Here is a 14,023-nt window from a genome sequence, read left to right on the forward strand (position 1 = left end):
GGGAGTAGACCAGGCACTCCAAGAGTTTAGAGATGAAGGGAAGATAGGAGACTGGTCTGTAGATGTTTGTGCAGGGTGCGTCGAGTGGGTTTCTTAAATAATGGAGTAATGATAGAGTGTTTGAAGGAGGAGGGGAAATGCCTGAGGAGAGAGAGATTAAAGATTGTAATTAGGTGAGTTGTGACGACTGGAAAGAGAGACAGGAGGAGATGTGAGGGAATGGGGTCAGTAGTGCATGTAGACAGATGAGAAGAAGAGAGGAGCCTTGAGACTTCTTCTTCTGTGATGGGATCAAATGTGGAGAATGAGCCAAAGGAAATTCAGGGAGGGATGGGAGTCATGGCACCTGGTGGCTGGGAGCGGATTTCCTGATGGATATTATCTATTTCCTCTATAAAGATGGAGACCAGGTCATCAGAACAAATATCTGTGATAGGGGCTTATGCTTTCAGCCTGAGGAGGGAGTGAAAGGTGTCAAAAAGTTTCTTGGGGTTGTTGGATAGTGAGGAGATCAGGGTGGTGAAGTAGGACTGTTTGGCAAGGTGAAGGGCAGAGTTATAGGTTCTTAACATAAATTTGAAGTGGATGAAGTCTTCTGGTGTGCGCGTTTTCCTCCATAAACATTCAGCACTCCTAGAGCATCGCTGGAGAAATCGAGTTTGCAATGTGAACCAGGTCTGTTGTACTCTGTGCTTGGAGGTTCTGAGGGTGAGGGAAGCTACTTGGTCAAGGATACTTCTGAGAGCGTCATTGTAGTGGTGTACAGCCAGATCAGGACATGAGTGATAAGTGTAGGGACTCTGAAAATGTATGAGGGTTTGTAGATTTCTGAGTGTGTGGTAGGTAAGAGTTTACTGGGGTGGGAGAGGATTTGTGAGCATGAAGGAGAGAATGTTGTGGTCAGAGAGGGGAAGCAGTGAGTTATCAAGGTAGGAGATTGAACAGAGTCGGATAAAGATCAGATCAAGGGTGTTACCGTCTTTGTGTGTTTCAGAGTGAGAGCTGTGAGGGGCTGAGAGAAGTGATTATTGATAGAAGCCGGGATGCAAATGTGTGAGTGGGGCTGTTAATGGGGATGTTGAAGTCTCCCAGGAAAAGGGTTGGGAGTGCTGAGGACATGAAGTGTGGCAGCCAGGCAGAGAAATGGTCAAGGTAGTGGGTGTGTGAGCCTGGGGGCCGGTATATGACTATTACTCTAAGGGAGAGGGGACAGAAAGGTGTGGACCTCAAAAGAAGGGAATGAGAGTGATGGAACTGGTGGATGACCTGGAAAGTACATTGTGGGGACAGGCGTATGCCGACTCCATCACCAAGTCTATTTGTGGGTCTCGGGGAATGGGAAAATTGTACGCCACCATGGGAAATGGCAGCACGGGAGACAGTATCAGAATCCTGAATCCAGTGAGGGCCTACAGATTAAGAAAGTTGTTCAGAAAGTAGTTGTGCAGGAAAGGAAGTTTGTTACAAGCAGATCGTGGATTCCAGAGGGCACAATTAAAAGAAGGAGATGAAAGAGTGCAACTATTATTAATAAGGTTAGTAACGTTTCGATGTGAGGTAGTGTAGGGGTTGAGTGTAACATTTATATGGGTACTACAGAATCTGATTGCATGGGATAATATGAAACTGAGAAAGTTGATGCAAATAAGTATATTAACAAGAGAAACAAACCTAACAGAGCACTTCCTGCAGTAGTAACAAAAACACAGCACAATAAAGAATAATGCAAGTGAAACAAAACTAACAGAGCTTTTCCTGTAATAGTAACGAAAATATAGCACAATATAGAATGATGCAAGTAAAGTAAAATTAACAGAGCACTTCCTGCAACAGTAACAAATGCACAGCACAATATGGAAATGTCCAATGTAACTGAAGAGTAGGGCACGACCGCTAATATGAACCAGTCCAACAGTAATATGATGCAGGTGTGCACAAGGCACTAAAAGTGGGAGTCCAGCAGTAAGCATGAGAGTAAGGACACCACATTTAATAAGGAAGTCCAGCTATATTATAAATGAGCATGCACACAGCACTAAAGTGTAGAAGTCCAGCAATCATATGGGTGGAAATGCACACAGCACTTAAACATTGAAAACCAGCATTATAATGGAGTGGTATTAACAGGAGAAGGTCACTATATGTACCCTTTTGGGCTGAAAATCCCACACAAGTCCAGCACCGTAGCACAGCAAACCCAGGCCTAGAGAAGATGGTGATGTCAGGATTCTTTACAGGCCACAGCAGATCCAGAGGCGAATAGTTGCAAACTAGAAGTCCAGACAGTAGTTAAGCACAGACAGCATCAGGGAGACGCACAGAGGATTGTAGGTAGCATAACATGGAGAGGCAGAGCACCGAGTAACAAGCAGCAGCAGCAGGGCGCCCACCAGTAGAGAGGCAGGAGCTCAGGAGCCAACAGCAACAAAATACTCAGGCAAAGAGGAACACATGGTCTGGACTTAAATAATCAGAACAGACAGGAAGTTCCATGATAAGGCAAGATACAAGGCTCCATTTTGGATAAGGGCGAACAGGCACAAAGGAAAGTCTGGAACCCTTACATTGAGGGATGGTGGACCAGGGTTGGGGGAGATGTCCCCCGAAATCAGTAGGAGTAGAAAGATAAAGAGAAAGTAGTTATTGGAATTGTCAGAAGTTTTTTTGTGCAATGTGTTTGGGCAAGATGGGCTAAGGTTTTTCTTGAAGATGAGAAGTGCATGGGAGCTGTACATGGGAGAGAAAAGTATAGAGGGGCTGATATGTATGAGTTATGATGGTGGGGGGATGGGGTGGTGAATGTAGATGGCAAGGGAACACAGAAGGATAGTAATAAAGCACATGTATAAAAGGGAGAGCAAAGTGTGGGTTACCTGTCTCCTGCCCTGACTAACTGCTATAGATTAACTGCTTTGTCTAGATGCTTAGCTTCTGGGATGCTTTGCGTCAGGGATGCATGCACCCCACAGTGCGTGCACCCCTTACAATGCTTCTAAATTTATAGGCCACACTACAGGGTCAGGAGAGAGGAATTGTGGGAGCTGGTTTGGGATAATTTAGCAGCTGCTCCAACACATCAGGGTGTGGATAGATGATCAAAGACACGAGTCCTGGCTCCATCTCTATGCCATAATACCTTTCCCAACATAATATCTACAGTGACCCCAGCCATGGATATACAGCAGTGAGTATTGAGTACAATTCAACAGATGAATTATAGCAATAATTCAGCAAGCAGAGTTCTATGTTCTTTACCATTAAAGTTGTTGCAGGATAGCAAGGCAGTAGTGGATAGACAGCAAGCAGAGTCCTATGTTCTATACTAGAAGGAGATTATATGCACTTCATATAGACAGAAGCCAGGAAAAGCTGATTAGATATATTTGCAGTAAAAAATATGTAGACACACAGATATGCAGAGGTGTGTTTTTTGTATAGTGGTGTGAAAATGTGTTTGCCCCCTTCAAGACAAAGAGACAAAGATAACGCAAGTAAACTTAAAAGGCAGTTTATAAATGAAGGTCTTCATTATTAAGGGAAAAAGAAATTCAAACCTGTGTGAAAAAGTGATTGCCCCCTAAATGTAATAATTGGTTGGGCTACCCTTAGCGGAAACAATTGCAATGAAGCGCTTGCGATAACTGGCAATGAGTCTTTTACGACTCTCTGAAGGAATTTTGCCTCACTTATCTTTGCAGAATTGTGGTAGTTCAGCCACATTGTAGGGTTTCTGGGCATGAACCACCTTTTAAAGGTCATGCCACAGCATCTCAATTGGATTAAGGTCAGGACTTTGACTTCTTAAGCCATTAAAAAGTGGACTTTGCTGGTGTGTTTTGGATAATTGTCCTCCTGCATAACTCAAGTGTGCTTCAGCTTGAGATCATGAGTAGATGGCAGGACATTCTCCTTCTGGATTTTTTGGTAAACAGCAGAATTCATGGTTCCATTTAGGACAGCAAGTCTATCAGGTTGTGAAGCAGCAAAACAGCCCCAGACCATCACACTACCACCACCATATTTTACTGTTGTTATTATGTTATGATCCTTTTCTGAAATGCTGTGCTACTTCTATGCAAGATGTAATAGGATATACACCTTCCAATAAGTTCAACTTGTGTCTTGTCAGTCCACAGACTATTCTTCCAAAAGTTTTGGAGATCATCAAGATGTTTTCTGGCAAAATTGAAATGAGCCTTTATTGCTCAGCAATGGTTTTTGTCTTGGAACTCTGCCATGCAAGCCATTTTTGCCCAGTCTTTAACTTATGGTGAAGTCATGAACACTGACCTTAACTAAGACAAGTGAGTCCAGCAGTTCATTGGATGCTGTGGGGTCTTTTGTGTCATCTTGCATGAGTTGGCGTTGCACTAGTGGGGTAATTTTAGTCAGCCGGCCACTCCTGGGAAGGTTCACCAATTTTCCATGTTTTTGGCCATTTGTGCATAAAGGCTCTCACTGTGGTTTGTGGGAGACCCAAAGCTTTAGAAATGGCTATATAACCTTTTTCTTACTGAAAGATCTCAATTACTTTTTTTCTCATTTGTTCCAGAACTTCTTTGGGTAGCGGCACGATATCTAGCTTTTGAGGATCTTTTGTTCTAATTCACCTTGTCAGGCAGGTCCTATTTAATTGATTTCTTGATTGAGATTGGAATTTGAACTCAGCTTCCCAAAGATGTGAGAAACCACTGTTAATTTACAGTATGTTTTAAGTGGGCCAACCACTTTTTAACACAGGCCCTGTGGGTTTGGATTTCTTTTTGCCTTAATAATGAAGAACTTCATTTAAAAATTGCATTTTGTGTTTACTTGTGTTATCTTTGTTTAATATTTAAATTAGTTTGGTGATCTGAAAGATTTAAGTGTGACAGGAAGGGGGCAAACACTTTTTCACACCACTATATATGTTTTTCTCTTAAAGGGAACCTGTCACCTGTTTTGGCCGCTATAAGATGCGGAAACTGCCTTTCAGGGCTTATCTACAGCATTCTATAATGCTGTAGATAAGCCCCCAGTCCGACCTGCAAGATAAGAAAAATAAGTTTTATTATACTCACCCAGGGGGGTGGTCCTATCCGATGCCCCCTTCCTGGTTGCTTCATGCCTACCTGGCATCGCGCTCTTGCACAGGTGTACTTCTTTGCCCTGTTGAGGGCAGAGCAATATACTAAAGTGTGCAGGCGCCAGGAAAGGTCAGAGAAACCCAGCGCCTGCACACTACAGGAATTTGCTCTGCCTTCAACAGGGCAGAGAAGTGTGCCTGCGCAGGAGCGCGATGCTGGGGAGCGATGAAGCAAGCAAGAGAGCGGCATTGCAAGAGCATGGGATGGGAGATGCTGCACCCAGACCTGCGACACCCATCGGACCGGACCGCACTGGACCGCCCCCCCAGGTGAGTATAATAAAAGTTATTTTTATTATCTTTCAGGTCGGACTGGGGGCTTTTCTACAGCATTATAGAATGCTGTAGATAGGCCCTGAAAGGCGTTGGCCACATCTTATAGCGGCCAAAACAGGTGACAGGTTCCCTTTAATCCGCAACTGGCGAAGAGGATATAGTGGCTGTAAAACCTAAAAATTCACTTTGCTAGTGGAGGGGCATCACATTAATCTGCTTTCCATCAGCATCAATCACATACAAGATTTACATGACATAACATTAATCTTCGGGAACTGGAACTGACCCTAAAAACTCTTAATGGTAATGGTCGTCCAATATCTGGAGACTGATAAATAGAATTACAATCATAGAGGGAAAAGTTATGCAAATATTTTGGATCTGAACACTCACATGTTACAGCATAGTGGAGGGGATTTTATGAAATCCCGTCTCCACTATGCGTGCGAACACACATCCGGCGACCCTGCATTTCCAGACATGCGGCACATTTTTTTAGACCGCATCATGTCTGTTTACCTTGCGGCAATGCTCCGTCTCCGCAAGATAAACAACATAGTCCTATATGTAGGGAGCGTTGATTCCAGATGTGTTTAATGAACACATCCGGAATCACCGTGCGTACAAAGGGGGGCGGCGCTTTGGGCGGAGCAAGGTTTCTGCTCCGTCTAAAGCGCCGACAATACGGCCTGTGGAGACTCACCCTCAAACACAGAGTGGACAGTAAACAGTGACTTAGTCTGAAGTGTAAAATCAGAATACAATTGTATTTGTGTGCTCTCTTTCCATACTTTTCCTATAGTATTCATGTTTATAGCAGATTAATCATAAGCACCTCTCTTTTTGTTCCCCTTTTAAAACTGTGTGCATTTGTCATGCCAGGTCAAAAGTCAGTAACTGTTTGCTGCAGACAAATCCCCAAAGCATCAGCTCTGTGATTATTCCCTCCAAACTGCCAGGCATGACATATACGGCAGATGAGCAATGTCAGATCTTGTTTGGACCTACAGCTTCATTTTGTCAAGAAATGCAGGTACAGTACATAATAAAATGTCAGAAAGGATAGTTCTATAAAACATATGCTCGATAACCATTTACTCAAAGGATAATAAAGTCACTATGAAATTAGCTACATTTATTTTTAAGCACAAATAGATTAACACTTGAGAATTATTAATAATACTGTTTAGAAATAGGAATACAAGGAGAGTATTCACTGTTGAAAATGTAAGCATAGTGAATGATATAGTTAAAATTGATTGGTAGAGGGTGGAGGTGAGATAAGGGACTCCATTTCTCATCCTAGGCAATAATAGATATAAGTATAAATATTAAACCTATTGCAATTTTATTATTTAGCATTATTCTTTGAGCAAAAGCCACATTTGTCAAGATGAACACTCACTTTCCATTAATGTTGGCTAAATCAACTGATTTTAGTGGGGTTGAACAAAGATCTAATATGTATCATGGCAGCTTAATCCTCTTTACATTTTACAACTATTTCCTGTGTATAGAAATCACTTGCAAAGGTGAATAAGACTCTCCCCAAAGAAACTAATACATGAGAGCCCAAACAGATAGTTGTCAGCTGAGCACTGTTTATAATTAGTTCAAAAACAGCAAAACTACACCAAAACAACCCAAAATAAGATGCTGTATCTAATACTGTATATAAAGCTCAATGTGGGTGTGTATGTGTGTATGTCTGGGATTGGCATCCGCACCGTCGCAGCTACAGCCACAAAATTTGGCACAGTCACATGTCTGGACCTAGAGAGCGTCATAGGCTATGTTGTGAGGCAAAATTTTAACCCTGCACGTTCCAATTCACCAAATAATTTTGCCCCTATCTACATAATGGGGAAAAAGTGAAAGGAAAAGTGTTGGAGACAAATTGACAGCTGCCAGATGTGAACAAGGGGGACTTAAAGAATGAGAGTGATGGCGCCAAACAGTATATACCGTACAGTTGCTAAGGTGGGGCCCTGACATGGGATACTCACCACACACGGGTATATGAACACACGCACAAAATGCGCCACACACTACCACGTGCTCCAACACATATACCACCCTCAGCACACATTTCACCACACATACACCAACCTCGCCACATAAAAGTCGAAACACAAAAGTTGCCACTCTAAATTCGCCACACTGTCCCAGAGCTGTTTAAAAGATGAAAAATGAGCTGTGATTGGTTGCTATCAGCAAGTTTTCTTTGTAGACAGTTGTGGTAACTGAGGCCTATTATTCTTATCTTTTCTATGGTGTTATCGTCCTTCTGTAAAGCTGGAAATAACACAATTTATTACCATGCCAACACAGACCACCCTCTGACACAGACTGCAGGGGGAGCCCAGTATCACACAGGATAGGATTAGATACACGGATCAGCAGTCAGTATCACACAGGACAGGATTAGATACGCAGCTCAGCAGTCAGTATCACACAGGAGAGGATTAGACACATGGCTCAGCAGGCAGTATCACACAGGATAGGATTAGATACGCAGCTCAGCAGTCAGTATCACACAGGAGAGGATTAGACACATGGCTCAGCAGGCAGTATCACACAGGATAGGATTAGATACACAGCTCAGCAGTCAGTATCACACAGAATAGTATTAGATACACGGCTCAGCAGACAGTATCACACAGAATAGGATTAGATACACGGCTCAGCATGTCAGAATGTTTGTATATTACTATATGTAAGGAGACGATAGAAGCAAGTGAAAAGTAAAAAAAAAATTTAAAAATTTTTTTTTAAAAATATAAAAGTTCAAATCACTTTCCTTTTGCCTCATTCAAAATTAAACAATAAAAAAAATGAAAAACAGACATATTTGGCATCGTCATGTTCGGAAACGCCTGATCTATCAAAGTATCAAAATAATTAATCTGATCAATAAATGACGTAATGAGAAAAAAATGTAAAACACTATAATTACAATTTTTTGCTCGACATAAAATTGCAATAAACTCTTCCCCAGCTCAAGGTCCCGAAAAATGGAGATGCTACGGGTCTCTGAAAATATTAAAGAACCTATATATGTTTGGTATCTGTGAACTAGTAATGACCTGCAAAATCATAATGGGTGGTCAGTTTTAACATTTAGTGAACATGGTGAAAAAAAAAAAATAATTGTGGAATTGCTCTTTTTTTCTTCACATTTTCCTGTACATTATATTGTAAAATCAATGGTGTTGTTCAAAAGTACAACTCGTACTGTAACAAACAAGCTCTCACACAGTGGTAGATGGAAAAATAAAAAGCGATGCCTCTGGGTGGAAGGGGAGCGAAAAAAGAAAATGAAAAAAAATTGAAAATGGCCTGGGGGTGATGGGGTTAATTTAGTATCTCACCACATAGCATGAGTGAGAGCTCCTCAGTGTCTCTCCTTCCTGCTGAGACCTCAGAATGCTCAATAGAAGCTGCAGCTGTCAGTCAGGCTAAGTAAGTGGAGACTGGATATACTTGGACTTATGAGCAATTTCAATTTATAGCTGGACTCAATGTTAATCTCAATATCAGGATTATACAGACAATCTGGTGTGGATTTTCAATTAACTAACAGTCCAATCAGGTCTACAAGATGTAATAATGTATACAGTTTGTTTTGTGAAATTTGATGACAAATCAGCTTAAAATTGTCTCTGCAGGCATTTTTCACTACATCACAACAGTTCTCGTTAGTGTTATTATGGAAGTGGCATCATAAGATGTGCATTTTACCTCCACACAATTCTACGCATCCCTTATATTGTGCAACAATACACATAGGGGATATTGTGGTGATCTGCATGTTGGGACCGATCTGCAGTCTTGTGACTCCTTTTTCAGGGAAGGACCCCTGGCATAGATTACATTGGTGGCACAGAAATGGGAAATATAAATGAATCCTTGAATGTTTTAATAGACTGTGCGCATGCACCAAAGTCGATGCATCCACGAGGGTCACGTGTCTTGAAATGACTATTTCTGTCCAACAGCTAAATAGCCCGTTTTTTTATGTAGTATTGAAAAACATACAATGACCATGTGTTTATCTAATATAACTATATGTCACTAATTAATTATTTTAAAAATTATGATACGATGCGATTGAACTGGGACTTTGGTTTCAGTCCCACAGAAAATATTACAATCTGTCAATGAATTCAACAGTTCTTCATGAACTGATGCAGACCTACAAATACTGATCATTTTTACATCAGTCTGCATCGCTTGGAAATAACGGAATCTCTGGAAGGATTCTTTCCTTTACGATCTTATAAAAAAGGTGTTAAAATATGTGAATATAACCTGTTTCCGATAGGAATGAATGAATTTTATCTACAGGACTTCAGCAAAAAAACATCAAAGCATGGAAACAAAAATCTTCAATGTCAATCTGACCCAAGTGTACTAAAAAATAAGTGCAAGTAGAAGCTAAACCTTAGTTATTGCTGATCATTCCACGGCTTTAAGTTTTATTAGATTCCACTTTATCTGGCAGTTCTGCGCTAGAAGCAAGGGCTAGACTGTCAGAATTTTTCACGTAAGGGGATGCTGAGTGATGAGAAATAGATTGTACACATATGTATATCATTTTTGATTTGATGGCATCGATTCATAACTCAACATAATCAGTGAGGAAGGAACAATGGTTAGAATCTGAGGAGACACAATTCTATTTTTACAGTCCAGACTGTGTTAAAACAGTTCTGAGTACTAAAACCTCAAAATTATTTTTAGCATAGTGGTTGTAGGTAGGGATGAGCGATATTGCCCGATATCGTATCGGAATTCCGACTTCCGATATTGAAAAAATATCGGATATCGGACTTTCCGATTTCCGATATCAATGCAAGTCAATGGGAGAAAAAAATCGGAATTACAAAATGACCACTACAGTGCTATATAATGGATAAAATGGAGGGGAAACACCTCAGGATAATGGGGAAGAAATTTGCAGAGGCAGAGGAGCAAAAAAATAGCTAGAAAAATCCACAGAGCGAAAGCTGTAGCAGGAAAACATCTTCTTAACAGCGGTGTTTTTTCTTTGGGTTAGGATTAGTTGGGGTAGGGTTAGGGTTTATGGTTAATAGGGTAAGGGTTAGGGTAAGGGTTAGGGGTTAGGGATAGTTAGGGTTAATGATTTTACATTATTAAATTAAAACTGCCGGTGGTGGTGTCAATATGCCCTTTGACTGACATGTGTCCGCGTTCAGCTCACCTTGCTTTGCAGGGAGTTTCCAGGAGCACCACGTGGAGGAACGGATACACTCCCTTTAAACCATGCTTAGTCTTCTTCTGCTGATTATATTACTGTTATTCAGTAATTCTGCATATTGATATTCTGCTTTTGGATCATGTACATCTGCTCCTACTGCTTCCTAAACCTCTGCCTATGGTTATCCTGCTATTGGCTGGTCGCAGAATTTCCCAAACCCAGAGGAAATACGCAGAAGTAACAGTAGGTACAGGAACTTGAGAGAACCAGTTGGTGAGTCTGGAACCCGTATAGGCAGCAGAAATCAGCATAAGAGCCAATGGAACCTGCGGGCACCAGCTGACATTCCCGGAGGCCGATAGCTAGGCAGGAGGTAACCTGTGCCAGAATGCACTACCAAGGACCAGCAGACGTTACTGGAACTCGGATACCACGAAGGAGGGACCTAAGCCATTGACTCTACTGAGAACCAGCTGACGTTACTGGAACCCAGATAAGCAGCAGAAGGTAAAAGTGCCAGTGGCTGTACTGGGCAATAGCTGACATTACTGTAGCCCGGATACCACAATGTACTAGTGACATAAGCCAAAAGCACTGCCGAGAAGCCCAAAAAAAACACACAAAGATGCAAGTTCAAGAGCAAAAAGACAGGAGTCCGGGGACATCTCCATCTGTCTTCTTGTCTTTGGTCTTCTGCATTTGTCTTCCTGTCTTGGGTCTTCTGCATCTGTCTTCCTGTCTTGGGTCTTCTACCGGAGTAATGTCTTCTCGGCAGCAAGTGCAGGAGCCACATTTGCCCCGCAACCCGGACACAGTCTTCTTTACTCCGCAGTCGCAGCAAGGGGGAGGAGGAGGGTCTACTGGCACTGTCGAGACCAGCCTTGAGCGCCAAGTCCCGGAGTCCACGTAGGGGGCTCCTACACTGCCGACACCACGGATAACAGCAAACTGAGCTGGAATGATGTACGGCGGGGGCGTGGAACAGTGCGGCGGACACAACTGTGTAACGGCGAGCGTTGTCGAAACACGGTTTGGAGCAGGAGGTACCCGTGCCCTTGGACACTCCCGAGAACCAGCTGGCGATGCTGGAACTCAGTTTACCCCTCTGAGGAGGCACCTGTGTCCGCAATTCACTGCCAGGAAACAGCCGGCATGGCTGGATCCCGCCTCTTGTGCTTCTGCCTATAGGTGTTTGTCATCTGTCGTCCTTATTTTTCACTTGGGTCTAACGAGGTACAGCTGGCGTTACTGTTGCCCAGAAACACAGCATGCTGTGAAAGTGGCAGTCATGGAAATGGGCACTAGCTGGCGGTACTAGAGCCCAGAAACACGGCATGCTGTGAAATCAGCAGTCACGGAAATGGGCACTTGCTGGCGGTACTAGAGCCCAGAAACACGGCATGCTGTGAAATCAGCAGTCCCGGAAATGGGCACTAGCTGGCGGTACTAGAGCCCATGGAAAACAGTATGAGGTGAAACAGTCAGTCACAGAACCAGGAGCTAGATGTTGGTAGTAGAGGCCAGAGCACTGGCATAACAGATGACGCTGTGGGCAACATAGGCACATGACAGAGCATGCATACTGCTGCCAACCATGCATGTAACCTGTCTACTCTGGCCCAGGGCAGCAAAAGTCACCAGAAATCCAGGCCTGGTTCATTTTTAGGAATGTAAGCCGGTCCACATTTGCAGCGGATAGTCTGGTACGTAGGTCTGTTAGTACATTGCCAGCTGCACTAAAGACATATTCAGAAATCACACTGGGACCAGGACAAGCCAGGACCTCCAAGGCATACTGGCTAAGCTCGGGCCATGTATCCAACTTGGAGACCCAAAACTTGAAGGGGGCAGATCCATCCTGAAGCACACTGACAGGGGTGGAGACGTATTGTGCCACCATGTCACGGTAACGTTGCCTCCTATTGCGTTGCACTGTCTGTGCTGATGGTGCCCGAACTGTTTGCGGGTTCAGAAACCGTTGGAACAGGTTAGGTATACTGAACCTGTCAGTAACAGATGTACTGCTTCTGCTACCGGCTTCAGATCGGATCCCGCTGGGCCCAGGACGCACTGAGGTGCCTGCTAGTGCACGCACATCACTGCTATGCCATGGAAAAGAGTACATGAGTGAATTAACCAGTGCATCTTGGTACTCCTGCATTTTACGCTCCCGGTTCAACGGTGTAATTAGGCTTTGAAGGCTGTCCCGGTAACGTGGATCTAAGAGGGTGGCCACCCAGTAGTCATTTGTGTGGAGAATACGAGCCACGCGTGGGTCGTTTCTCAGACACTGCAGCATGAAGTCACTCATGTGCTGAAGACTGCCAACTGGCCATGCATCGCTGTCACCAGCTGGAGGAATGTGCTCTGGCTGCTCTGCATCACCCCATCCACGCTCTATCTGGTGACTACTAGTAGAGCGCTGTGTACTTTCCTCCTCTGGCTCATCCTCATAGTCCTCCTCATCTTCCTCGCTTGCTGTGTCCTGCCTGGACCTTTGTGAGGCACCCACAGAGCTTTGTACCAACCGTGCCGATGAAGATTGCCTGGTTGGTCCAAGTGTCTCATCATACTCCTCCAGAGAAACCTCATCCCTTAGTCCTTTAAGTGATGATTCTATAAGGCATATAAGGGGAATAGTCAGGCTGAGTAGGGCAGCATCCACGCTCACCATCAGAGTGGAGTCCTCGAAGCACTTCAAAATGGTGCATATGTCCTTCATCGATGTCCACTCTGTGGTTGTAAAGTGGGAGGACTGAGATGTGTGTTGCCTACTTTGCGCCTGCTGCAACTGCAACTCCATAATTGCAGGTTGCTGCTCACACAACCTCCGCAGCATATGCAAAGTCGAATTCCACTTGGTGGGGAGGTCAACAATGATGCCGTGCTCGGGCAGGCCCAATCTGCGCTGCATGGCTGAAAGGCGCGATGCAGCCATGCTTGAACGCCGCAAATGAGAGCACTCATATCTGACTTTGTGCAGCAGTTCCTCAAGGTCAGGATAGTTCCGAAGGAAACTCTGCACCACCAAGTTTAGGACATGAGCAAGGCATGGAATGTGAGTGAGACCACCTAGGCCCAGAGCCGCGACCAGGTTTCGGCCGTTGTCACACACCACCATACCTGGCTGGAGGTTGAGCGGCGCAAGCCACATGTCGCTCTGCTCCTTGAGCGTGTTCCACAGCTCGGTTGCGGTGTGGCTAACATCACCCAGATAAACCAATTTCAACATGGCCTGTTGATGTTTGGCCAATGCAGTGTCGGTTGTTGTGGTACGTCTGGGTGCAGGCGAGTCTGACGAGGAGTATGAGGAGGAGTCAATTTGTACGGAGGAGAGGCCTGCAATCCGTGGAGTTGGCAGGACCCACGCACTTGCACTGTCTACTTCAGTTCCAGGCTCA

General features: G+C 43.9%; 1 protein-coding gene across 1 annotated transcript in view; it reads left to right on the top strand.

Annotated features, from left to right (window-relative positions):
- Window positions 1-14,023, top strand: part of ADAMTS19 (ADAM metallopeptidase with thrombospondin type 1 motif 19) — a 444,363-nt gene that overhangs the window by 228,538 nt on the left and 201,802 nt on the right. Inside the window, exon 10 of the mRNA XM_073557745.1 lies at window positions 6,284-6,434. Coding sequence (XP_073413846.1) covers window positions 6,284-6,434 — 151 coding nt within the window. The remainder of the gene's footprint in view (window positions 1-6,283; window positions 6,435-14,023) is intronic.

Source organism: Dendrobates tinctorius, unplaced genomic scaffold, assembly GCF_039654945.1.
Source record: "Dendrobates tinctorius isolate UK_male_01 unplaced genomic scaffold, ASM3965494v1 ptg000003l, whole genome shotgun sequence".
Classification (NCBI taxonomy): Eukaryota; Metazoa; Chordata; class Amphibia; order Anura; family Dendrobatidae; genus Dendrobates; species Dendrobates tinctorius.